Here is a 23,547-nt window from a genome sequence, read left to right on the forward strand (position 1 = left end):
GTCACTCCTGATATTGTTATTTATATTTTTTATTTTATTTTCTTTCTTCAAAAATTAAGCTTTTCCCCTCCCATAAACTCTTCTCCCCACACCTGGGAAAATAAATCCCTTGCAATAAATGTTAACTTGGAAATAACACAGAACTACCAAAGTAGTCAGAAAAACCAAGTCTTTAATCAGGAAAGAGCTAAATCCAATATTTGGCCCTTTATTCAGAGCCCGGTGCCAAAACTTTTAGGGGGTCTACACTTTGGGACTCTTGGGACATTATCCCTGGGAGTGACACTGCGCTAGATGATGACTCTGAAAGACAAAAGAATTTGGGGAACTTATATACCTTTTGGGAAACTGAGGGACAGGTAAATATGATGGACATTACCATGGTTACAAGGAAATAGGAGTGTTCAAACAAGCTGAGAGGCTGGAGTATCAGGGAGTGACCTCATTACATTAGATACTAAAAGGATAGTCCCTGGTACTGGTCTTCTTGGGAATGACCTGATGCAATGGGGAAAACTTCTAATATAAAAGGATATTTAATATTTGCTTAGCCCCACCTAACTGAGATTATCATTTATTTTAGGGTCTATTGTTCAGTTTGAGATTAGCTAAATCTGAAATTTGGGGGGGGAGGGAGACAATGCTTACAAACTTGGGGTCTCCGCTTCCAAGCTAACCCTAAATTTGGGGTTCATCAGATTTTACTAAGCTACAAGTTGGGGGTTTCTAGATTCCAGTTGACATAAATATGCAAAGTAAAACCAATTCCCATATTGATTTCTCCAAAAATGTGTTTTTTTGATTCTGTATCTTGAGGCCATCACCCCTCTTCTGAAATTGTTTTACACCATCCCCTTGCTTTTTTACTGTATTCATGTTTGCCTTTGTACTCATTTTCTCTAAATGTCTTTTAAGAATTCCCATTTCCTCCTCCCTATAAGAATTGTCCCTAGGGGGCAGCTGGGTAGCTCAGTGGATTGAGAGCCAGGCCTAGAGACAGGAGGTCCTAGGTTCAAATCTGGCCTCAGCCACTTCCCAGCTGTGACCCTGGGCAAGTCACTTGACCCCCATTGCCTACCCTTACCAATCTTCCACCTATAAGTCAATACACAGAAGTTAAGGGTTTAAAATTAAAAAAAAAAAAGAATTGTCCCTTTGGCATTTTCAGAATTTCATTAACTTTTCCACTTCATCATTTTTAAATAATTTTATTTATTTTTCTAATCGTTTTAATATGTGAAATTCTATTATGTTAGCTTATCCTACCCATGAGCAGTCAATGTTTTTCCAGTTGTTTAGATCTAGTTTTAATTGTTTGGAAAGTGTTTTGTAGTTGTGTTCATATAATACCTGTGCTTGTTTTGGTAGATAGATTCCTAAGTATTTTATATCTTCTAGGGGTGATATTAAATGGAATTTCTCTTTCTAACTCTTGCCGCTGCTATGTGTTAGAAATATATAGAAATGCTGATATTTTATTTTGTATCCTGCAACTTTGCTAAACTTGTTGATTATTTTTACTAGCTTTTTAGTTGATTCTCTAGGATTTTTAAGTAGACCATCATATCATCTGCAAAGAGGGATAGCTTAGTCTCCTCAATGCCAGTTTGAATACCCTTTGATCCAGCCATACCATTGCTGGGTTTGTACCCCCAAAGAGAAAAAAAAAGGGGAAAAAGTCATGTAGAAAAATATTTATAGGGGGCAGCTGGGTAGCTCAGTGGAGTGAGAGTCAGGCCTAGAGACAGGAGGTCCTAGGTTCAAACCCGGCCTCAGCCACTTCCCAGCTGTGTGACCCTGGGCAAGTCACTTGACCCCCATTGCCCACCCTTACCAATCTTCCACCTATGAGACAATACACCGAAGTACAAGGGTTAAAAAAAAAAATATTTATAGCTGCGCTCTTTGTGGTGGCAAAAAATTGGAAAATGAGAGAATGTCCTTCGATTGGGAAATGGCAGAACAAATTGTGGTATATGCTGGTGATGGAATACTATTGAGCTCAAAGGAATAATAAACTGGAGGAGCTCCAGGTGAACTGGAGAGACCTCCAGGAACTTATGCAGAGTGAAAGGAGCAGAGCCAGAAGAACACTATACACAGAGACTGATACACTGTGGTACAATGAATGTAATGGACTTCTGTACTAGCAGCAACACAATGATCCAGGACAATTCTGAGGGCTTTATGGAAAAGAACGCTACCCACATTCAGAGGAGAGGAAACATAGAAGAAAAACAACTCCTTGAACAGTTTTTCAACATCCACCCTAGTGCAATTATCAACAATATGGAAGTAGGCCTTGATCGATGACACATGAAGAAACCAGTGGAAATGCTCCTCGGCTGGGGGGGAGGGGGGATTAGAGGGGTGGAGGGAGTTGGGGAGGTGGAGGGGAGAGTAAGAACATGAATCATGTAACCATGGAAAAATTTTTTCTAAATAATAAAATTTAAAAAAAAATGAAATTCTACCCATCTGATTGCCTTGAAATCTGCTCTTCCAAATCCAGAGTGCCTATCAAACTATTTTTGACTTTCTTCTATTACAAAAACCTAAAGATGATGGTCTTTCCTGCTCCCCCTCTGCCCCTCCCCCCCAACTCCCCATTTTCATCTTGATAGAACCATTCCAGAGTTTGGGGCCTTGGAGGTCTTTTTGGATCCTGCCTTTTCTTATCTAGCAAGTCGTCATGTCCAGGTTGGTAAAAGCCACAAATCTGATTAGCACGCCATCTATTTCATCATTCAGTTCGTATTGCCAGCACAAAGCCCTTGTGCACTCCTCGGGAGACCTTCCAGTTTGACCAGGGCCATTAAAGAGAATTCATTTCTTTTAGTCAGTTTCACGTTTTTAATCTAAGTGATCAGCCTAGGGCTACGGCCAACACTTAAATTCAATTCCCTCCTAGACCTTCCCCACTTCTCTTTGGCCCGGGAAAAGACCCCGGTGTAATTTGAGACACAAAATACAATGCAGGCTGCGCCGGCGCACTAGGCCCCCTTTCAGCACGACCAGCCTACGGCGGCAGGGGGACCTTGGGGAATAGAGCGCACGCGGCCTTCTGGGCCCTTGCGGAAATAAGGGCGGAGGAAGCCGTCGACTTCCGGATTCGCAGCCGGAGCAAGATGGCCGCCACTAAGCGAGTTCTCTATGTGGGTGAGTGGAAATTATGTCTTCGAGTTCGGGCCGAGGTCAAGGTTCCAGCCTTGGCTCTTTTCGGAGCATCCTCCTTCATTTTCTACTTTGCTTGAGAATGCTGGGCCAGTGAAGGGAGTCCGGCTAGAGACCCCGCGCTTCAGGCCTGGTAGGGAAAGACTAAAAGGAGAAGCGGGTGAAGTTATCGTGAAAACTTGTGCAAGCTGTAGTGGGAAAAGAGGGGCCGCCGGGACTTCGTTGAGTGCTCTTGGGCGGGGCCAAGTGCACGCAGACTCCTGGGGCGGGGCGAACGCTCAATTCTGGGGGTGGGGTGGGGGAGGCGCACACTCTGCATTCTAAGGTTCGGAAGGATGCGATTTCAAAACTGAGCATTCCACTTGGGCTTAATTTTTACCTGTTTTACATTCTTCTGTATTCCTCATCGGAATGTGAGTTCCTTGAGGGCAGGGAGTGGATTCTGCACTTTCCTCTGTTCCGTGCACCTAATCGGGTCTTTTTATTTTTTTTAAACCCTTACTTACCGTCTTAGAAATAATACTGTGTATTGGTTCCAAGGCCTAAGATCCTTAAGGGCTAGGCAATTTGGGTTAAGTGACTTTATCAGGGTCATACAGCTAGGAAGTGTCTTGAGGTCACATTTGAACCTCGGACCTCCCGTTTCAATCCACTGAGCCACCCAATAAATGCTTGTTCAGTTGCACAGCCTCATGCTGCTCTCAAGCTTTGGGGGATGGGGTCAGGATTTGTGATTTCCATGGTCTAGGGAACCTCCAGGTGAGGATATTCCATTCATCTGTAAGCTGGCCTCTCCAGCTTCAAGAGTTCCCTAAAACAGAGGGTATCAAACTCGGGCCCCAGAGTGCAGTCCACATCAGCATTTATTAAGTGCCTTCTATGTGTCAGGCACCTTGTAAGTGATGGAGACACAAAGACAACAGACAGTTGTTCTAGCTCTGAGTCTAAGGGAACATAATAGGTGCTTAATAAATGTTTGCTCACCACCAAAGATTGTTCACCGCAGACCTTCTATATTTATGTTTTGTTGTTGGGCTGTTGTTTTCAGTTGGGTCCAATTTTTTGTGACCCCATTTTCTGGTTTTCTTGGTAAAGTTACTGGAGTGATTTGCCATTTCTTTCTCCAGCTCATTGTACAAAATGAGGAAACTGAGGCAAACTGGATTAGTTAAGTGACTTCTGCCAGGGTCATATAGCTAGTAAGTAACTGAGACTGGATTTGAACTCCTGACTCCAGACCCGGCTTTCTATCCACTACCTATTTATAGACAACCCCTCCTCCCTTCTCTGCTTGAGCACATAGTCTAGCTAGATCTCTTACTCTGCCCTCTTCTCATTTCTCTACTTTCACTCTCTTCCTATATTTTATAAATAAATTGCTGAAAAATCATTTGGAGTTGAGTAATCAATTCCTGGCAACCACCCTCTTCTATATTCAGTCCAACTATAATAATTTTTTTCCTTTTTACATTGTGGAGATGGTCAATGAGGTTCTTGGGAATGCTCCTACATACCTGATTCTTCTGGGGTAGCATGTTGCCCAGTAGGTTGAAGTTAGGAAGATTTGACTTCAAATCTGGCCTCAGATACTTACTAGCTGTGTGGTCTTGAGCAAATAACCTACCTTCTGATTGCCTCAATTTCCCCAATTGTAAAATGGGAAAAATAATAGCCCTTACCTTCCAAGGTCGTTGTGAGGATCAAATGAGATAATAATTGTAGAGTGATTAGTACAGTGCCTGGCACAGAGGAAGCTCTCATTAGGTAAAATGTTAGCTATTTGTTATTGCAGACAAATTGTTTCCTCGTCAGAGATGTAAGGTCCTTTCCAGGTCATAGATTGTCATTTGTGTCTTTGTGTTTCCAAGTCAAGTACATTGCTGACACGTGGTGTCATGGATTTGGAGCTTAAAACTCTAAGGGACGTTGTATGTCATTTGGTCCAAATCCATCCTTTTTCAGATGAGGACACTGAGGCCCAGCGTGGCACAGCTTCAACCTCAGGTTGAGCTCTCTTCCATGTGCTTGACTACAGCATATATCAGTGGTTCCCAAACGTTTTTGGCCTACCGCCCCCTTTCCAGAAAAAATTACTTAGCGCCCTGGAAATTAATTTTTTAAAAAAATTAATAGCAATTAATAGGAAAGATAAATGCACCTGTGGCCATCACCATTCCCCTGGATTGCTGCAGCACCCACTTTGGGAATCACCAGCATATATGAAGGAGAATAGAGAAGGGTGCCTTTGGTTCATTTGCAGGTGGCCTTGCAGAGGAGGTGGATGAGAAGGTCCTTCACGCCGCTTTTATTCCTTTTGGAGACATCACAGACATTCAGATACCACTGGATTATGAAACAGGTGAGCATGATTATTGTGTCTTTTCCATTATCTCAGGGAGAAAATTACAGAAGGGCCCAGGAAAATCAAGGTACCATCTGGGATTTGTTGGGACACCTTGGGAAGAGGGGCAGCACAAAAATACCAGCTGCGCTTTAGATGAAGAATCAGTGTTTTGTGCTGTCAGAACTGGGGAAAGAGTTACTCTGAGTCAGCAGTGCATTAGGACACTGGCCTGGGAGTTAGGAAGGCTGGCCAGGATTCAGATCTTGCCTCAGTTACCCAAGAGCTTGGTTATTCTGGCCAAATCATTTCACCTTGATGAGCCTCAATTCCTCATCTATAAAAGAAAGATAACAATTGCACCTGCCTCATGGGATTCTTCTGAGGTTCAAACAGAAGAAGGTATGTCATGTGCTTTGCTCTTCTGTTTTATCCCAGTGGGACTTCTTACTGTTCTCCAAGCCCTACATCTTCTCTCCTAACTCTGTGCCTCTGAATACTGTAATTTCTCAGACAGCAGGGGCTATTCAGTTTTTTACTTTGTATACCAAGCATCTATAGCATAGGAATTGAAGCAAACTCAGTAATTACTACTTTATAGAGAGTGTGTTGGATTGAGAAGAAATCTGTGTTGGCCTTTGAACCATTTTTTATATCATGTTTAACTATTTAAATTAAAAGCATTACAATAGGGGAATGTAATTTATTTATTTTAACTTACCTTCTGTCTTAGAATCAATACTACGTATTGGTTCCAAGGCAGAAGATCGGTAAGGGCTAGAAAATGGGGGCTAAATGACTTGCCCAGGGTCACCCAGCTAGGAAGTATAGGAGAATGTAATTTAAAGTATAGTCTTCATTATCTCTTGGAATTGGAGACTTGGTAAGCATTCACACTTTCTGTCCTGTGGGTCATCTAGTTCAGTGATGAGCAAACTTTTTAAAGAGGGGGCCAAAGGAAAGGAAATGCTCATCTGTCAGTCTGTTTCTAAGGCAACTCTTTCGAGGTTTCATCATATTGTATCCTACTCATTGTATTCGTCAGATTAGGAATAATGTCACTAGGCAGGATGGAACATTGCAGCATCTGGCCCATCACTGGTCTAGTTAATTGGTCCCAGACCTCCCCAGCAGTGTGGTGCGAAGCTGGTGGCCATGAGAGGCAAGTGGCTCCATAACCAGGACTGATAATATGACCCCCATCCCAGCCAAGAGGATTTCCATGATTTTCCCTTATCCTCCAAAGGTACATGCTGTTATAGTAATTTCATATTATTATATGAAATCTATTATAATTTCTGTAGTTCTCTAGCACTGTAGAGTGCTTCTCTCACAACCACATTTAAAAAAAAAAATTGTTTCTCCAGGCCTTGCTCTCAATTCACTGAACCACATAGCTGTGTGCCCCCCTGACTGTTCCCAGTGTGCATATTTATTTATTTATTTATTTCTTAGGTGTTGATCATTTTGTATAAATCAAGAAGAGTTTCCAGATCATGCTCTCAATTCCTAAATAGACTAGATAGCGTAAAGATGTTTTATTCATGTCCAATTCTTCCTGACTCCATTTGGGGTTTTCTTGGCAGATATTGGAGTGGTTTGCCATTTCCTTCTTCAGCTCATTTTCCAGATGAGGAAACTGATGCAAACATTGTTAAGTGACCTGGCCAGGGTCATATAGCTAGTAAGTGTCTGGGGCCAGATTTAAACTCCACGCTTCCTGACTCTATGCCTATTGCTCTGTCCATTGCACCACCTGGCTGCCCCATGATGAACAAAAAACAGATACTCTCTCATAGAGATTTTGTCAATTTCTCCTTTTTCCCCTTGAACTCCATTGGTGGCAGCGTGTCTTATCATGATATTTCATATTGTAACTATTCCTCTCTGTATTTATTCTCTTAGAAAAGCACCGAGGATTTGCATTTGTTGAATTTGAGTTGGCAGAGGTGAGAAACATAAGCAAAAGTTTTCTTCATTTCTAGTTTTATCCTCCCATATATCCCTTGCCTGTACCCAAAGAACTACCCTTATTAGGACAAAAAAATGCAGTTCTGCAAAATCAGCCAGCCCATTGTATGACTCTGGCAGTACATGCAGTGCTCCATGCCTGTAGTCCTCCTCTGTAAGAGGCAGGGATGGGGATTTTCTCCTCTCTTCTTTTGGGACAAGCTTGGACATTGGAATTGTACTGTATGGTTTGGAGGTGGTTGTTGGTGTGCTTTTTTTTTTTTTTTGGTTGGTTGGTTGTTAATGTTATTGCCCTGCTGTATATCATTTTCCTGGGCCTCATTACTTTGCTTTCTGAAGTTCACTGGATTTGCCTGGGATTCATATTATGTTTCCTTCTTGTTTTACACTTTGTGTAGTGCCTTCTCTCTCTTTTTAAACCCTTACCTTCCATCTTAGAATCAATACTGTGTATTAGTTCCAAGGAAGAAGAGCAGTAAGGGCTAGTCAATAAGTGACTTGCCCAGGGTCACACAGCTAGGAAATGTCTGAGGCCAGATTTGAGGGCTTCTTTCTTGATGGCTATCTACTTGAGAAGGACAAACACTGTTTTAAAGGATTGCCAAAGTTTTGATTTCCCCAGTTTTGCCCTTTGACTACAAGATGAGCTGTTCTTGCTTGGAACCCCCTTTGGAGGATGTTTTTACCAATGAGGGTTTTTCATAGAGATCCCAGCAAAAGGGGTACCTACTCCCAGGCCAACCTTGTCAAGGACTTCTGGGTTCATTTTGGGAAGCCTCGAGGTGCCTGGTACCTGCAGGGCAGTACTACTCCAAGGGCTAGGGAGACAAAGACAAAAGATTGTCTGCTCTCAGAGAGTTTGCATTTTACAGGAGTAGAGGTAATAGCTCTATAGGTAAATAGATACAAAGCAATTCACTGGAGGAATATGCTCATGATGGGCTGGGGCTGGGGAAGCATGGACGATACCAACCAGGAAAAGACTTAGGGTAGGAGGAGGAAGTGTAGGCATAAATGGGGAACAGCCTGCAGTCCAGCGGGGAGTCATACAAATTAAGACTTCGGGGGTGGGGTGGGGAGAGTGAACCAGCCTGTGGAAGTCTCCCAGTTCTTGGCTGAGAAATTTATATTTTAGAGGCAGAATGTTGAATTTGAAGTATTTACCAGATATCCAGCTGGCAGTTAGTAAGGGGTGTAGTAGTCCAAGGGAGAGACTAGGACTAGATAATAGCAATTTGGGAATCATCTGTACCTAGAGAGAGAAGAGGGCGCGGGCAGAACCTTGCTTAGATCACTTGAGAGAATGGTTAATGGTAATCTTTTTTTGTTGTAATCCTAATTTCTGCTTGCTATGAATGCCCAATGGCACTTCCTTGTCTCCACAATATATAATTCATTTTTTTATTTGCTCTTTCTAGGATGCAGCAGCAGCAATTGATAACATGGTATGTCTTCTTTTCCTTTCTGCTTTTCATTTTTTGTGTTTTCATAATCTAATTTTTGATTCCATACGTCATCTTCTGGCCTCTAAATAAATTGCCATGTAAAATGTTTCTCTCTAGTTTAGAGCTGCCCTTGACTTTTGGTGAGAAATAACCTTATCTTAAAAGCTGTTACTTTGTACTAGCTTAGTTTGACATTTCCCCCTGTAACTTCTGAGCACCATGAACCCAAGTAGATTTCACACTTACTCATGCCTTATTTTAGGTCAGCCCTGAAAGCCTGATAGCACTTGGTGGCTTATGGAAAGAGATTCCCAAACCCATCTTCATTTCACAGTGAGCACAAAGAGAGCTCCTTCTGTGAGGAAGGTCAAGATGCTTTGTATGTGTGTGAGATTAATGGGAGAAATCCCAAGAACACTTGGAAAAACTTGTGAGTAGTTCTCTAGGATAAAATGAGCCCCCTGGGATAGTAGATAGAGAGCTGGCTTTGGAGTCAAGAATACCCCGAGTTCAAGTTCTGATTCTGATACCAGATGTGTAGTGCATAGATCAGAGGCAATTTTAGGTTCCTGGAGGCTGCCACAAACACAAACCTCTGGCAGGGCCTCCTGAGCCAGAGGGGCCTCTTTCATGACTCTTGGGTCAAACTTTTTGTTGGTCGAGTAAGGTTGGAGGACTCACACCACATTGGCTGTAGAAGGATGATATTTTCATTCAAGCCATTCTTTTTTTTTTAATTAGACATTTATTAATATTCGTTTTTAACCTGTTACATACTTTATGCCCCTACTTTCCCCTTCACCCCCTGCTCTCCCCCCACCCATGGCCAACGCACATTTCCACTGGTTTCAAGCCATTCTTAATGACCTTCTGCCAAATTAGAGGGGGTTGTGATCCACCTTGGCAGAGGGGGAGTACTGAAAACATGAACTTTCAGGTCTTTGTATTATGATAATAGTGTGTGTTTATAATATAGCATTATCATAGCCTTTAGTTATGACTAGTTATGCTGCATCTACTGTTAGGAAGACAGAAAAAGCCATAGCGTTCCCATTTTACATAATAGAAAATGGAAGTTTGAATGACTGACCCAAGGTCATATAGCCCATGAGTGGAGGGGCTGAGACTTAAGTCTCTACTCTATGGGACACTGTTAATAACTGGGTACACAAAGGTTCATATGACCATGAGCCCCACTTTCTAGGGGCTTAATGTCTAATAGAGAGAAATAATACCTGCCACCAAAAAAGCACATAACAAGGAGACTTTGGGAAGTGTATTGGAAGTATATCATTCCGGCCAAGTATTAGAAGGACTTCAAGGAGGGAGATATTATTTTTATTTCTTTATTTTAAAACCCTTATTTTCTGTCTTAGTAATTCCAAGATTGAAGAGCAAGGGCTATGCAAACAGGGTTAAGTGACTTGCCCAGGGTCACAAGCTAGGAAATGTCTGAGGTCAGATTTGAACTCAGGTCCTCCCAACTTCAGGCCTAGTGCTCTATCCTCTATGCCTCCTGGTTGCCCTAGAAATTTTAAGTACTAGGAGGAAGTAATGAGTTAGGAAGGCTTAGGGAGGTGAGGGTACCTGAATTGATCCTTGAAGGAGGGGAGGGTTTTTAACAGGCTTAAAAGGTTTTAATGTTCTCTGCAAATGAGAGGTATCTTATTGTTATTCCTATCCTGGAGATGGAGTAGTAGCATGAACATGGAGTCCAGTCTGCCAGGAACATGGAGAACACGAAGGGAGTGTTAGCAGATAAGGCCAGAAAGGTAGGTGGGAGCCACATTATAAGGGGGTTTGAATGCCAGCTCAAGAGCTGGTTTATTCCCAGACATTGGAGAGCCACTGACGGGTTTTGTGTAAAGAAGCAGTGATAGGATCTGAGTCATTGAGGATTCTGTGGGTAGTGAGATAGAGGATGGATTGGAAGGAGAACACACTGACGCCAGGAAGCCCAGTCAGGGGCCATTTCAGCCATATGGGCAATAAGAGGTGAGGGCCGTGGGAGTGACCAGGAGTGCAGAGATTTGAGCCATCTTGTTGACATGGGACTGACCAGCTCTGGCCTCTGATTGGGTTCCTAGACTGGAGAGGAAGAGGAGTTAACTATGACTCGCCTTTCAAGGATGGTGATGCTATTAACCAAGTTAGGAGGCTGGGGAAGGGGGATAAGCTAATGGATTCAGCTTTAAACCTGTTGAATTTGAGTGACAGGTTCAAACCAGCACATAAGTAACACTCTCTTCCTCTATCCCCAAATCTCTTGCCCATTTGACCTGCTATCATTCCACTCTGTGATGTGGAGATATCCAATGGGAGAACTCTGAGAAAAGTTGGCAGGGAAAGTGGTCATTTTGGGAAACCCCCAAAAGAGAGAGGTAACAAAGTTGCAGGATGGGGTGCAGTGAAGAAAGTGCAGGATGCCCAAGGACAGACCTTGGGGAAAGCTACTTTTTGTTTTTATTTCTTAATTTATCAATATGTTTGATTCAATGCAGCAAACATTTCCCATCTAAACCCTACAAAGTACATTCCCAGAAATCATGTTAAGCAAACTCTCCGAATAGTGTGATTGCTACTGACAGCATATCACTTTCCACTTTATATTTGCCAGTTGTAAACTGGTGACAGGGTGGCAGCAGCATTGGCCCTGGTACTTGGCATCATCCCAAGTTCTCTTGCCACCTAGTGTTGACTTGGTTTACTTTATATTTGTGTTGCTCTTTTATATTACTTCAGAGACAGCCAGATGGTGCTGCTGATTGATAGAATACTAAACCTGGAGTCAGGAGCACCTGAGTCAAATCTAGCCTCAGCTACTTAACTAGCTATGTGACTGAGCAAATTCCTTAACCCCGTTTGCCTTAGTTTCCCTAGTTACAAAATGGAAGTCCTAAAGCACCTACCCCCGGATATGGTGTGAGAATCATATAAGGGAATGTTTGTAAAGTGCTTAACATGATGCCTGGCACACAGAAGATGCTTATTATAATGATTATTACTATTATTATTTTAACCCTTAGCTTCCATCTTAGAAGGCAGAAGAACAGTAAGGGCTGGGTAGTGGGGATTAAGTGACTTGCCCAAAGTTACACAGCTAGGAAGTGTCTGTGTCCACCTTTGAACCCAGGACCTCCCAACTTCAGACCTGGCTCTATCCCCTGAGCCCAGGCTGCCCCATTTTGTTAACTTTCAGAGGAGTGGCATAGGGAGCTGAAGATGATTGATGAGAATGTGATTAGAATGAATAAGGAGGAGGGTTTGTAGTTGGGAATTTGAGAGAAGACTTGGATAGTTCTTATGGAGATAGTGATAGAGAATCAATTAGAAGTGAAAAAAAGCATTACGTCAGTGAAGCCTTAGATGAAACTGGACAACATCCCTTTGTGGTTGGTTCATTCATTTAGGTGACCTGACTTTCTCAGCCCCTAGGAGGTGGAGGAGGGCAGAGAGTAGGAGTTGCCCAAGGTTAAAGGTTTGCAAGTGGAAATGCTAAAAGGTCAGATTGTCCAGGGACTCAGCTATGGAGAAAGAGTCTTACTGACATTGTTAATTATAGGGTCAGGCCTGGGTAGGGTGGGAAGTAAGAGATAAGAACTGGCTTTCTTGACTGGGCAAATTAGGAAAAGTCAGGTGACTATGAGCCTATGAGGATGAAGAACAGGTATGGGAGGAGTAAGAGAGGTGGAATAACAGGAGAGTGTGGCCAGAGGATGGAATTTCAGACTCAGGATCTTGAGCTCAGGGGTTGAGCTTCCAGGCAGATACACCCTGATGGTGAGTGGCCGAAGAAAAGGGAGAGGAGAGGTCACAGGAGGTAGGAAGGATAACAGATTCTTAAAGACCCTCAGAGGTCATTTTGTCCAATCCAGAACTAAAGAGGAATTCTGAACAAACAAATGATCGTCCAGCTTCCCCTTGACCTTAAGTGAAGGGGTGGAGGGAGGGAGGGAGGGACCAACCTACTATCTCTTTTGCACACCTCTAATTCTTAGGAGCAGTTAGGTGATGTCAGCCCATGTGCTGAGGCCCAGAGTTCAAATCCAGCTTCAGACATGTACTCACTATGCGACCCTAGGCAAGTCACTACACCCTGTTGGCCTTGGTTTCCTCATCTATAAAATGAGATAGAGAAGGAAATGGCAAACCACTCCAATTTCTTTGCCAAGAAAATCCCAAATAGGGTTATACAGAGTTGGACATGATTAATTAAGTAAACAACAATTGTTAGGTTTTCTTACCAGAAGCCTACCTCTGCCCTTCTATAACTTCTCCCATTTTCCCTTAGTTCTGCCCTGTGGGGTCTGTTGGGACAAACCTATTTTCTTTCCCATATGACTGCCTATTAGGTAACTGAAGATAGCCATCATCACATTCCCCCACTTGAGAGTTCTTTCTGTAGGCCAGATATCCATAGTTCTTTCATGGCCTTCGATCCCCTCACTATCCTGGACACCCACTTCTACTGTACACCAGCCTGCCACTGTCCTTCCCAAATGTAGCACCCAGAATCAAAGAAAAGGAGTGATGAGGAGAGGATATTAGAAGGCTCACAGTTTGGGAGAGTGGGTGTAAGATCTCCCAAGATGCCTGCAGGAGAGGGGATGGAGAGGAACAGTGTGAGCCACTGCCTAGAAAAAGTTGGGAACAGGAGATATTAGTTTACTAGGAGGCAGGAACTGCCAGGGATGAAAAGTGAAAAAAGCAAAAGCAACTAAGTGAGGGATAGAAAGTATATGGGGAGCGTGGAAGGAGTCCTGGTTCTGTCTCCAAGCCCTGTGAGATGAGGGCTGGGAAGGGAGGCTGCCAGAGGGCCTACATTCAGCATTTAGAGATCATCTAGTCCCAACTCAATGAGGAAATAAGGAGCTTGGAAGGCTTGTCCAACATCACAGAAGTAGCATGCAACAGACCCAGGATTCAGAACTACCCATCTGGCTAAACATCTGGCCTTTTGGGGGAAAGCTTGATTTCACCAAATGTGAGGAGAGGATGGAAGATTGCAGATCTATAGCCAGAAGAGGCCTCGGTGTCCTCCCCCCCTTTGACAGATGAAGCTAGTGGGATCTTGCCCAGGTTAGGTAGTAGTTAGCAGAGGTAGCATTTGACCCTGGGCCTTCTGATTCTGGAGCCTCTGTGGAATGGAATGGGGTTTTTCAAAGCTCTTTTGGAAGAGGCAGGATGGAAGGAGGCTGGAGCAAAAGGAGGGTGCTTGTGTTTCTCTCTGTGCCTCTGGCTTTGAGGGATTGGGAAGGGAGCTGAGGAGCCTGTCGGCCCTAGGAGAAAGGGAGCAATGGACAAAGTTAAGAAGCCCTCCTTTTTTTTTTTTAGTTCCTTTTCAGCAGCTTAAATCTCACAGTATCAACTGTATTTAAGTTTTACTCTCATTCCTTTCAGAATGAGTCTGAGCTGTTTGGAAGGACAATTCGGGTCAATTTGGCTAAACCAATGAAAATTAAAGAAGGCTCTTCTAGACCAGGTGAGTAAAGGACCAGTTAGGGGTAGCTAGTGGCTCATTGGGTAGAGAGCCAGGCATAGAGATGGTTGGTTCAAATACAGCCTCAGATATTTCTTAGCTGTGACAGTGGGAAAGTCACTTAACCTCTATTGCCTAGCCCTTACTGCTCTTCTGCCTTGGGACCATTACTTAGTATTGATTCTAACACAGACAGTAAAGGCCTTTAATAAAAAAGAGAAGGAAAGGAAAGAGACCAATTGTCAATTTCCCAAGGATCTCCCCCCCCCCCCCCCAGTTTGTTTTGGAGCATTTTTATCTCTTCTCTGTGACTGATGTTTCTGAACAGGATTCTCCTGCTACAAACTGTTCTGGTATAATGGAAAAGAATAACAAACAAGAGAAACTGACTTCTCTTTAGAGCAAAAATATACAAATTGTTTCTACTTGAGAGGAAAAATTAATTTCTTTATTTCCTATCTGATTTGCAGTTTGATGCTAATTGGACATGTGTAAAAATATCAACTTCTATTTTTTTGTGTAGTCCTTTAGAGTTTATAGAATACATTTGTAACAGCCACTGTGCAAGGTAGAAAGCACAAGAATCTTCATCCAAGTTCTAGGGTTAAGAAAACTGAAGCTCAGAGTTTGGCAGATCTCTTGCCCTAGGCTGCAGTGACTAAGAGGAGTCTCAGAGATGAATATTGGAGCTTCCCAGGCCAGAACTCCTTCCAATAGCTTGGCTGCTTTTCTGTTGTGAGCAGACACTTATCCTTATGTTACATGTCTTGAGGACAAGTGGTGCTGTGACCAACCCTCCCAAGAAGGGACTGTCCTACTTCCAAGGGACTGGCTTGGCCCCTTTGCTCCATCCTTCCTAATGCTAAGAACTATTTTCTCTTCAAATAAAAAAAAAGATGAAATTTTCCACGATTAGCCTTTCTTCTATTCAGCTGCGAGGACAAATTGTCCCCTTTATTGGATGACTAAAGCAGTCTTGAAATGGACATCCCCACTTAGTGGTCACTCGCTGTTCTGGCCCTCATACCATTGGTGCAGTTTCTTTTCTTTTCACCCAGTGTGGTCAGATGATGAGTGGTTGAAGAAATTTTCTGGGAAGACACTTGAGGAGAATAAAGAAGAAGGGGCATCAGAGCCTCCCAAGTCGGAAGCCCAGGAGGTAAATAACAGGGCCCAAGCCTTCCTGAGTAGAGACTGAATAAATTATAGTGCTTTTGAGATGGGTTATGTCAGATGAAGAAGGGTGGAATGGGAAGGGACAGAAACAAGCATTTATTAAGCTTCTATAGGGTGCCAGGGCACTGCTAAGCCCTTCTACAATTATTCTTTTATATCATCTTCACAATAACTTTCTGAAATAGATGCTATTGTTATCCCTCTCTTATTATTATTTTTTACATTTGAGAAAACTGGGACAGACAAAGATTAAGTGACATGGGTTATATAGCTCATAAGTGTCTGTCTAGATTTGAATTCAGATCTTCTTGAATCCGGTACCCTATTCACTATGCTGCCTAGCTGCCTGGGATGGGAGAGAACTTGGAGGTGGGACACCAACTTATGCTTTATAATGCTAGAAGCCTCTTAAGTGGGGGAATTTTCAAGGGCACGAAGGCCCTGGTTTGTGGCTGTAATCTGATAAGACATAGGCCTCCTTTAAGCTTTGGAGTCATTGAGAGCCAAGGGGGAGAGAGTATATGATGTGAGCATGATTTACTGAACATCTGTATGTTGCTCTGGCTTAATATTTTGGGAACTTTTAAAGTCCTTACCTTCTGTCTTAGAATCAATACTCTGTATTGATCCCAAGACAAAAGAGTGGTAAGGACCAGGCAGTTAGGGTTAAGTGACTTGTCCAGGGTCACATCTGAATCTAGATTTGAACCCAGGACCTTCCATCTCCAGGCCTGACTATCTACTAAGCTACCTAGTTACCCTTAAAAGAATCTCTTAAAAATTATTTTTAAAAATTTCATTAAATATTTCCCATTTACATATAAAAATAATTTTTTAAACAATCATTTAAAAAAATTCTTGAGTTCCAGATTCTCCCTCTCTCATGACCCTCCTTGAGATGTCAAGCAATTAGATATTATACAGTGAAGTCATGCAAAGCATATTTCTCTGCTAACTATATTGCAAAAAAAAAACACAAACAAAATAAAACAAGAAAAAAATTAAAAATATATTTTATGGAGCAGCTAGATAGCACAGTGAATAGAGAGCCAGACTTGGAATTGGGGAGAATCTGGATTCAAATCTGGCCTCAGATACTTCCTGGTTGTGTGACCTTGGATGAGTCATTTAACCCTAATTACCTGGCCCTCACTGCCCTTCTCAGTGCTTAGCATTGACTCTTAAGATGGAAACTAAGGTTTTATTTTTTAAATAAGCTTCATTCTGCACGCAGTTCATCAGTTCTTTCTTTAGAATAGCGTCTTTCACCACAGGCCTATAGTAATTGTCTTAGATGTCTTGATGAGAATAGCTAAGTCATTCACAGTTGATAGTCCTTACATTATTGCTGTTACTGTGTATAGTGTTCACTTGGTTTTGCTCATTTCACTTTGTATCTGTTCATATACATCTTCTCAGGTAAAGAGAATCTTTTTTGACAAAATGAGTGGGGAGAGGTCCCTGGTATGATGAAACGGTGGTCAAAACTTTTGTTTTTTCTTTTTCAAGATGATGAGAAGTCACATTGTAGGTCTGCACTGGTGAGAGAGAGAGAGAGACAGAGAGACAGAGAGAGAGAGAGTTAGTTCTGAAGAAAACTTACTTGCTCACAATGAGAAACAATTATTAATGTCAGGATTAAAAAAAAATTTTTTTTTTTTACTGCTCCCTAGGGAGAGCCCCCAGCCAAAAAGGCTAGAGCAAATCCTCAGGTGTACATGGATATCAAGATTGGAAATAAGCCTGCCGGACGAATCCAAATGCTTCTGCGCTCTGATATTGTTCCCATGACAGTAGGTAAAAGCAAGTTGCCCTTCCTTCTACGCAAGTTATAACTCCCTTCTACAGCATCCTCAGTGAATGATTATTCAGAATATCCTTGAAGGCCTCCAGGGACAAGAGACTTTCACTCTCTTATATAAGGGGCCCATTGCATTTTGGGTGGCTCTCCTTTTCCTCCTTTTGATCCAAAACCTGCCTTTCTGTAACCTAAGGAGAACAAGTCTAACCCTTCTTCGTGACCTCTTAACACCAGGAATAGTGGTGGGGGTTAAGATGTGGGGAGAGGAAAAGAGCCCAGCTTGTGCTGAGGCCAGGAAGGAAGGAGGGGACCAGAGAGTTATTAATCAAGAATCTTTTTTTATTTTTTTTTTTATTTAAGTATTTTTCCATGGTTCCATGATTCATGTTCTTTCCCTCTCCTTTTCCCTCTCCCTCCTCAGAGCTGACAAGCAGTTCCACTGGGATATACGTGTATTATCACTCAATACCTATTTCCATGTTATTCATTTTTGTAATAGACTAATCTTTTAAAACCCAAACCCCACATCCTATTCCGATATAAACAAGTGATAAATCAAATCTTTTCTTCTGTGTTTCTATCCCAACAGTTCTTTCTCTTTGTCAATGTTCTCCTGCTTCTGTTCATGTTGTTCCACATCAGTTTGTGGAAGTCTTTCCAGTTTACAGAGAAATCAAGCAGTTTATTGTCCCTTATTGTACAGTAGAATTCCATCACCATCAGATACCACAATTTGTTCAGCCATTCCCCAATTGAGGGACACCCCTTCGTTTTCCAATTTTTTGCCATCACACAGAGCGCAGCTATAAATATTTTTTTATAAGTCTTTTTCCTTATTATCTCTTTGAGGTACAAACCCAGCAGTGGTATGGCTGGATCAAAGGGCAGGCAATCTTTTAGTGATCTTTGAGCATAATTCCAAATTGCCCTCCAGAATGGTTAGATCATTCACAACTCCACCAGCAGTGTATTAGTGTGCCAATTTTGTCGCATTCCCTCCAACATTTATTATTTTCTTTTACTGTCATATTGGCCAGCCTGCTAGTTGTGAGTACTTCAGGGTTTTGATTTGCATTTCTCTATGAGAGCTTTAGAACACTTTTTCATATGATTATTGATATTTTTTATTTCTTCATCTGAAAATGGCCCATTCATATCTTTTCACCATTTGTCAACTGGGGAAATCAAGAATCTTTTCAACAAAAATTCTTAAAGGAAAATCACATTTTACTAAACTAAACTTATTTCATTTTTCCACACCAGAGAATTTCCGTTGTCTGTGTACCCACGAAAAGGGCTTTGGCTTCAAGGGAAGCAGTTTCCACCGTATCATCCCCCAGTTCATGTGTCAGGCTGGGGATTTCACCAACCACAATGGCACTGGGGGCAAATCTATCTATGGGAAAAAGTTTGATGATGAGAACTTCATTCTGAAACATACAGGACCAGGTAGGAATAAACCCGTGACTTTCATGGGTCCTCATTTTCTAGGAAACATAAGACCAGATTACAGTTTAATATCTTTGAATGAAAGTGTGAATGTTACTGTAAAGAATTGAAATATCCATATGCATGTGATTATATCTCTGCATACTCCCAGATGTTCTGTTTTCAGAGGCTTTGCCAGTGGACCACCAGTGCTGGCAGGGCCTATGTCAGACTAGAAGTTGTCAGAGCCCTGGCCCAGCTCAGTGCTGAAGGGGCTCTTTGATCACCAGGTGATGGATTATTTTATCTCACACACCTCATGGAAGCCATTGTAGGTGGCATGGAAGGGTGGCGTTCTCTATCGCTGGAAGGATCAACCACCCTAAGCAAATCACAGCTCCTTTTAAGGATTGATCTCCCTGTGTAGGTGTATCTAAAAAGACACCCACATTGTGCTATGAGCACTGAGTTGAATGATGCTCCTGGCAGTATATACAATTAAGAAAAGCGTTTAATCTAGCAGTATGTGGTTTCCTCATTCTTCCTTCCTGTCCAACTTTTTTTCCCACAAAACAAAACAGCCTTTCCAGGGACAAAGGAATGCTGGGGTTTGTTTCTTGGCTTAATTGTCCAATTGTATTTTGTAAGAAGATATTGAGATTGTTAAAGTGAAACATTCGAATAGTTTGAGGGGAACTGAAAATCAGAAGCTTGGGGCAGCAATAAGAAGCTGATGCCCCTGTGTGCCTGGGCTGGTGCTTCTCCTGGGAGGCAGCCGAAGTGCTTATGCCTTTCTTCCCCAGGGCTGCTCTCCATGGCAAATTCTGGTCCAAATACCAATGGCTCCCAGTTCTTTATTACTTGCGACAAGACAGACTGGCTGGATGGGAAACACGTGGTCTTTGGCGAAGTCACTGAAGGCATGGATGTGGTACAGAAGATTGAGGTAGGAAAATAGGGTTTGACTCAGCACCTTCCTCTTCAAACCTGCTCGTCCCTCCTGTCTTCCTTATCTTTATTAATGACAACCATCCCCACTGTTCCCTCCCGCTCCACACCCCCGGCTTATTAATTCTTCCTTCCCAGTTTGTCTTCTGTTCATCCTCTCCTTTCTATCCTCACTGCCACCACCCTCATTTGGACCTTTAACCTGGGTTTTTACAACTGCCGCCTGCCTCGTCCCTTCACTTCCAGCTTCTTTCTCCCCAGGATTCAGATCACATGCTTTTCCCAGAATCATTTTCGAAAGCCAGTGTTTGCTTAGTCTTTTTTGTCTTGTGGACCCCTTTGGCAGACTGGTGAAACCTGCAAACTGCTTCTCAGAATTATTTCTTAAATACATGAGTAAAATACCCAAGAACATCAGCAAGCCAGGGCTCTGCAGATACAGCCCATACAGGAGAAGGTTGCCATCACATGCGGCCTGGAGGCAGATCTTACTACTGAAGTCATTTGGGAGTAATGAGGAATGGAAAGACTATTTTGAGATTCTGAAATAACTGAGATGGGAACTGATTTGTGATTTCTACTCATTCCACTGTGGTTTGTGGCCTACATTCAGAACTGAAGGAAATGCTCCATTTCAGGTCAAGGTTAATAAAATAAAGATAGGAGCTTTTCCCCATCCAAGTTCACAGACCCCCTGAAATCCATTCATGACCCTAGTTAAGAACCCTGTTCAGAAGGAGGTGGTGCAGTGGATAGCTGGCTTTCCTATCTAGCCTCAAACACCTACTAGTTGTCTGACCCTGGGTGAGTCACTTAACCCTGTTTCCAAAAATAACTAAATGAATGAATGAATGAATGAATGACAATTTAAAAAAATGTTTAAAGGATAGTTCTGATTATATTAGTTGTTTCCTAAAGAGCTTTCGGCAGCTCCTCACTGCCTACATTATAAATTCCCAACTCCTTAGCCTGACATTCGAGGCCTTCCATGTGGTGGGCCCCAGTGACTTTTCTGGCTTGATCTCATATTCTTCCTCAGCAAGTACTCTGTGCTTCGGCCTGACCAGAGTGTTCAGTCTGAGCCTGCTCTGTTCTAGCCTCCTTTGTGCTTTGTTCACCCCAAGGGTCCTCCCTCGTCAGACTCCCTCCCTTATGAGCATGAAGGGAGAGCTGTGCTTCCCCCAACTCCCCCTAGAGTCTATGCATCACTGAGGAGTCTGTGTGTATGTGAGTGTGTCTGGGTGTGTGTGTCTGTGTCTGTGTGAATGTGTGCGTGTGTGGGTGTGGGTGTTTGGGTGTGTGTCTGAGTGAGTGTGTCTGTGTAAGTGTGTGTGTGTGTGTGTGTGTGTGTGTGTGTGTATGTGTGTGGCAGTGGCACACATATGGGCTCTTCCCTGCAGCCTCCTCTGGCTGGCTCTGGCAGCATGGTGGGCAGTGAGGGATTGCTGGCTGAGGTCAGTTGAGGCCGGAGCATCTCAGTGACATCTTTCTGGTATGTTCATGCAGGAGTTCATACTCCGTGAAACTTGGGCCTTGTGCCAGTAACCCTCAGAACAGTTTGGGGCCCCGACCAGCCTCCCCCCTTTGTCCTGTCCTCTGTACAAGGCCTGGCTCGGCCCCTGCAGAAGAGGAGGGTTGAGGCTGCTGCAGAAGCCAGACACCCTCCCATCTCTGAATTGGGAATGATCCTTGTACTTCAGTTTTTCTTCTTTTTTAAAATAAGCCGTAACCTCTGTCTTAGAATCAATACTGAGTATCAGTAAGGGCTAGGCAGTAGGGGTTGAAGTGACTTGCCCAGGGTCACACAGCTAGGCAGCATATGAGGCCAGAGTAGAGCCTAGGACATCCCGTCTCCAGGCCTGGCTCTCCATGCACTGAGCCATCTGGCTCCCCCTTTCCTTGTTCTTTTTCACCCCTCAAGGCTAAGAAAGGCAGACCTAAAGTTGCCCCTATAGATGGGGCTGTTACTTAGGAGCAGATGGAGGCTCGCTTTAGGTCCTCAAGAATGAGGCGTCGTCTCTGTGGCCACCGTCCTTGGCCTGTGTTCTGTGGCCTCCTTTGGGCGTTTCTGTCTGGCCAAGGCGAGGGTCCGGCATGCCCGGTAGAGGGCTGCTCTGGGAGGGGCTTCTGGGTTGGAAATGGTTCCTTCACTTGGTGTTTCCTGTTGCATTGAAAGGCTCAAGGCAGCAAAGACGGGAAGCCCAAACAGAAAGTGATCATCTCTGACTGCGGAGAGTACGTGTGAGGCCTCCCTTCCTTCTCTTCCTGGACCTGAGCCGATGACGTGGAAGTGAGCCGGAAGGAGCCTGGGGATGCCCAGGCCGGAAGTGGCTCAGCCAGCCTGGGAAGGTGGCCCGAAGCTCGGCAGCCTCCCGGGCTTTCTTGTGGGCACTTTAGCACCGCGGGGCTGTGGAAACCGAGAAACCTTGGGGAGAGCAAGGAGAGAAGATGGCAGATGGGCTTAGTGACCATCCTGGCATCGGGAGCCTCTCGCTTTGGGCCTTTTCTAGTTCTGCAAGGATGGTTTTGGGGTCATCTTTATTTTGTAAAAATAAATTCTAATTTTTCTATTTGTGCTAGATTCCTTCCTGGAGACTTCGCCATAGACAGAACAGCGGTCATCCCGGAATAGCCCTTGTCTTTGTGGCCCCTCCACATTTAGCAGGCCGTCTCCCCAGCCGTGCCACGAGAGGCGGCGCAGTTGTTATCCCTGGGGAAGCCTGGGCTGCTCTTGCTCCCTCTGGCATCTGAAGGGAGTCTTTTCATTCCTGGGCCCTGCTTCTTTACCCGGAAAATGCAGGGCCACACAAGGGGTTTCTGAGGGCCATTAGAGCACTCACTCTGAGGACCCCCACTTGTCAGATGGGGAAATTGACTCATCCTAGAGCCGAGCCTCAGGCCCAGGATTCCCAGCTCCAGGCGTCATCATTTTCCTTTTTGACAGACAACATTTGAAAGTAGTGTGGAGCCTCGGTGTCAGGAAAACCCGAGTACAGATCCTGCCTCAGCCACTGACTGACTGTGGGACCTCTTGGGGTCCCAGCACAGACAGGAGCTGCTTTGCTTCAAGGAAGCCCATCGTCCTCTGACCCAGACTCTCGGCAGCTCCTTCCATCAGGCCAAACTTCCCTACCTCCCGGCCCCATGTCTGGAGGTCAGCTGAGGCCCCACTTCCCACCACACAGCTGGCCTCTGCCTCACTGGGAAACAGGGTTTGCCCGTGTTTGCTCGAGTAGGGACATAATCCTGATTGAATGGCACCAGGAAGACAGTTCTTCACATCATGCCGCTTTCCCCAGAGCAGCACCTGTCAGGGCCGGCACCTCCCTCCTTCCCTGCCTGGACACTCCCGGGGCCTGACCCCAGGCGCCCTCCCCCTGCTGACCAGAGGAGGCCCTTCCCACCATCCTCCCTTCTTGTCAGGGGCCGCGGCACGAGGTCTGGCATTTGGGCTACACTTGTTTGCCTGTGCCAGTCTCGGCCCCAATGGGTGTAGATAGGGAGAGGTGCCCCCCTCTCCCCCAGCCTTTTCCCCCTAGACCCAGCTCCTCAGGGGATGCCTGAGCGCAGAGCACCCCCACTTTGGTTCTGCCTGGAACCAGTCACCCACTGAGTGTAGAAGCTGGGCGTGGCAGCACGCCCTAACCACCGGCTCTTGGCTGGCCCGCTCCCTTCCCTTCCCAGCAGCCTTGGTTCTGGCAGCTGCCCCTTTTGGCTTCCTCACCCTTTTCCTGTCTATACCCACCAGCTCCCTGGATGGCAGGACATTTTCCCTTTCCCCTCA

At 44.1% G+C, this 23,547-nt stretch overlaps 1 protein-coding gene across 3 annotated transcripts; it reads left to right on the forward strand.

The window, feature by feature from the left end:
* The first annotated feature begins 3,120 nt into the window (after positions 1-3,120).
* PPIE (peptidylprolyl isomerase E) lies at positions 3,121-22,333 on the forward strand. 3 transcript variants are annotated; one of them, XM_044671466.1, is made up of 10 exons: positions 3,121-3,159; positions 5,435-5,533; positions 7,421-7,464; positions 8,905-8,931; positions 14,332-14,413; positions 15,469-15,569; positions 17,260-17,383; positions 18,651-18,836; positions 19,619-19,761; positions 21,940-22,333. In XM_044671466.1, exons 1-10 carry the CDS (start codon positions 3,129-3,131, stop codon positions 22,006-22,008), a joined length of 906 nt encoding a protein of 301 aa, XP_044527401.1. In that variant the 5' UTR covers positions 3,121-3,128; the 3' UTR covers positions 22,009-22,333. The 3 variants fall into 3 exon arrangements, with proteins under 3 accessions (XP_044527401.1, XP_044527403.1, XP_044527402.1); XM_044671468.1 differs by lacking the exons at positions 14,332-14,413; positions 15,469-15,569; XM_044671467.1 differs by lacking the exons at positions 3,121-3,159; positions 5,435-5,533; positions 7,421-7,464; positions 8,905-8,931 and adding exons at positions 9,319-9,361; positions 10,620-10,703.
* The last annotated feature ends 1,214 nt before the right edge of the window (positions 22,334-23,547 follow it).

The sequence above is a fragment of the Gracilinanus agilis genome, chromosome 3, assembly GCF_016433145.1.
Source record: "Gracilinanus agilis isolate LMUSP501 chromosome 3, AgileGrace, whole genome shotgun sequence".
Taxonomy (NCBI): Eukaryota; Metazoa; Chordata; class Mammalia; order Didelphimorphia; family Didelphidae; genus Gracilinanus; species Gracilinanus agilis.

Coding starts and splice junctions, on each gene's coding strand:
- PPIE (XM_044671466.1), top strand. CDS start 3,129: ATGGCCGCCACTAAGCGAGTTCTCTATGTGG. Junction 5,534..7,420: donor ACCACTGGATTATGAAACAG/GTGAGCATGATT, acceptor TTATTCTCTTAG/AAAAGCACCGAGGATTTGCA. Junction 15,570..17,259: donor CCAAGTCGGAAGCCCAGGAG/GTAAATAACAGG, acceptor ACTGCTCCCTAG/GGAGAGCCCCCAGCCAAAAA.